The 3,364-nt window shown below is 35.3% G+C and overlaps 1 protein-coding gene across 1 annotated transcript; it reads right to left on the minus strand.

The window, feature by feature from the left end:
* Nucleotides 1-1,701: 1,701 nt before the first annotated feature.
* LOC137623611 (piggyBac transposable element-derived protein 2-like) lies at nt 1,702-2,589 on the minus strand. Its single transcript, XM_068354447.1, has one exon. The coding sequence runs from the start codon at nt 2,587-2,589 to the stop codon at nt 1,702-1,704; it is 888 nt and encodes a 295-aa protein (XP_068210548.1).
* Between the last annotated feature and the right edge of the window lie 775 nt (nt 2,590-3,364).

Below are 3,364 nucleotides of genomic sequence, written 5' to 3' on the forward strand. Positions count from 1 at the left end.
ATCTGTTTTCTGGAAGCCTTAAAACTATTATTATTATTATTATTATTATTATTATTATTATTATTATTATTATTATTACCGAAGCTAGAACCCCAGTTGGAAAAGCTAGATGCTATAAGCCCAAGGGCTCCAAAAGGGAAAAATAGCCCAGTGAGGAAAGGAAATAGGGAAATGAATAAACGATATGAGAAATAATGAATAATTAATATAGAATGTTTAAAAAACAGTAACAACAACAAAACATATATTTCATATGTAAACTATAAACAGACTTATTGTCAGCCTGTTTAACATAAAAATATTTGCTGCAAGTTTGAACTTTAGAAGTCTTACCGATTCAACTACCCGATCAGGAAGATTATTCCACATTTCGGTTATAGCTGGAATAAAACTTCTAGACTACTGTGTAGTATTGAGCCTCATGATGGAGAAGGCATGCCCATTAGGTGAATATGTTTGTGAAGGTCTTAGACCCTCAAATAGGGGATGTCAAACTATTTCTTCCTCACCTTCCATAAAGATACAGATTCCAGATTGAATATCTTTTTTTCCAATCATAGTTTGTATATTATTTTTCATTTATTTATTCAAACTTTACCATTCTATAAATTGCAACTGTTTGAATTTCTGCTTTAAAATATGTCTTTTATTCATATTCATATGTATATAATATTTTAATTTAACCCATATCTGCCTGAATTATTTATTTTCTTGAAACTATATTTATCTATTTTCATAATAAATGTCATGTAAATGATATTCCAAAAGTCTTTATATAATTTTATTTAGCACAGTAAGGACAAAATAGGGTGTGACATAAATGTCACGCTAGGCATATACAAGGACATGATCCCTATAATGACGATTATTTTGTGATTCTACAAAAACATTCTATAAAACTTATTACAGTCCCAACAAAAGTCCTCAAAACTGTCATATTCACTTTCTTTGAAAGGGAAGGTTGCAAGGTATGCCGAGTCCTACATTACATTTACTACACTGACTAGATGGAACTTTTTGACATCCATCACCTGCACATCGTCTTCGTTTCTTTCCTGGTGTTTCTACGAGGTAATGTTCCATTCCATCATAGCGAATATCCTCCAGAACACGTTTATCCTCTTTTCCTGAGTAAGGTGGAGCCATTCCCTTTCCTTTTGGAGGAATACCATACCTTTTGAGGTAGGTTTCAGCAAGTTGTTCCTTGATTGCACACTGCATCAATTTCCCTCCAGACTTTTTATGCAACAGCCAAGCATTCTGTAAAGTTGCATCAACCAACCATGTCAGGCAGACAACTAAATGCTCCCCGGAATGAGATCCGATGCTTGTTCACATTTTGGTCTTGCCTGTCAGTTCCTCCCAAATGCCGATTGTATTCTTGGGTGATCTTGGGGCAGTCAACTTCTATCTTCCTTTTCTCTTTCTGGCAATATCTTTTCACATTACATGAAGAATAATTTGCGTGAATTGTCGAGGCTATTGTCACAACTGAATTATCCATCCATCTACATACAATCTTGTTTTCCTTTTCCACAAAATATTCACTGCTTCCTCTTTTCTGCTTCTTCATCTGTTGTACTGGCATCAATGGGAAACCTTTACATCTGTTTTCTCGTACTGTTCCTGTACCCCGTATTTTCTGTTTTGAAGTTCCTTCAACAACGGAAAACAAGTGAAGAGATTGTCAAAGTAAAAATTTTATGGGAAGTGTCTCCTATCTTCTTGCAGTGAGTCGATGTTCTTCAGAACAGTAGCTGCACATTTGCCAAATGTTTTCTCCTTTTTGACATTTCCTTCATATGTGCATCCTTGATATAGATCAAAACTTACTAAGTATCCATCATCTGTATGCAGACACCAGGCTTTATATCCAAATCTGATGGGCTTTCCTCTAATGCACTGCTTATATCCATGTTTTCCAAAGTATTCAATCATTGTTTCATCATGCGAAAGGAATTTTCCAGGTTGAAAACGGCTTATGAACCTATTTGAAATCAACTTTACTAAAGGACACACTTTTTCATATTTGTCTGTTTTATCTAGTGCGGAATTGTCAGCAAAATGGACGAACTGCATAATTTTCTCAAACCTGCTCCTTCTCATTGCATTGTACACAGCTTCATTTCTTGTCAAAGGTGAATTCTTCCAAAACAATCTTCGCGAAGAAACAGGTACTATACCAGACGACAACAGAATTCCCAAGAAGACTTTCAATTCTTCCTTAGTTACTGTAAAAGAAGTTTCTCTCTTGGACTTAGAATAGACAATGGTCTGATTAACTATCATACTCCACACTTCTTCATCAAAAAATAGTTCAAAAAGTTCCATGGGTGAAAAATCTCTGTACTTTACATAATTGGGCTCTGGAAAGATGCAATCGACCGAACTGAGAAGGTTACCTCGACGCCATTTGGGGTTCTTGTATCCTGAACTATGACTGCTACTTCTATATTCTTCACTGTCTCCATCATCTTCTGTAGTGCGTCGACCATCAAGGAACACTGCCTCAGCAGGAGCATTTAGTTGTTTGCCTGGCAAGTTGTCTATCAGACCACCCTCATCTTCTCCTGCCGAATCTTCATCCATCAGTTCATCATTAGTCGGTTCAATATGCACTGCAGCTGGTGTATCTTCATCTTCTAGTATGTTTAGAATTTCTGCACAAGTCAGACCTCTGAAAAAAAAAAACCAGATAAATTTATTATTAGTGACAAACTAGAAAGAATATAACCAATAATATCAAACATATATGAAAAGCGACCTCATATTTACCTAGTGTGACACATATGTTACGCTGGACTGAATATGATATACTGTATATATACAAAAATCCTAAAGTAGGGGAATATTAATCAACGCATAATATTCGCCCCTCCCCCCTGTGTTCTATTTAACAATATCAATAATGAAAAAGAATTTCTTGCAGAAAAATTAAATGCTTGCTCAACTTATACTCGAAGCCATTGTTAGCGGAGGAGCTACTTCTCAGCACAACGCCTGTCAGCAGACTAGTTAATGCAGCCTATACCATTCATGCATGCATGCACCTTTTCACATGTCCGGGCTACACAACTGACATTCCTGTTCAAAACTGTTTCAGCATGTGGAGATGTGCCATACATTAACATTGTATACGAGTAGCGTGATACACATGTTACGCTGGGCAGAAATGGGGTAATTTAATTTTAATTTAATTTAATTTAATTTATTCATTTAATTTATTGGGTCTTTTCGGTTTGAGTGCCTATCGAATTTTAATGTTTTTTTTATTCCAATGTATGTATTTTGATGTGGAAAACCCAAAAATGATAACCATTTTGTGGAGAAATTATTTATTAACACTTAAATTGGCTTATATCAA

This window comes from Palaemon carinicauda, chromosome 30 (genome assembly GCF_036898095.1).
Source record: "Palaemon carinicauda isolate YSFRI2023 chromosome 30, ASM3689809v2, whole genome shotgun sequence".
NCBI classification, from domain to species: Eukaryota; Metazoa; Arthropoda; class Malacostraca; order Decapoda; family Palaemonidae; genus Palaemon; species Palaemon carinicauda.

Excerpts from the sequence above, each read along its gene's own strand:
- LOC137623611 (XM_068354447.1), bottom strand. The coding sequence starts at position 2,589 with ATGGATGAAGATTCGGCAGGAGAAGATGAGGGTGGTCTGATAGACAAC.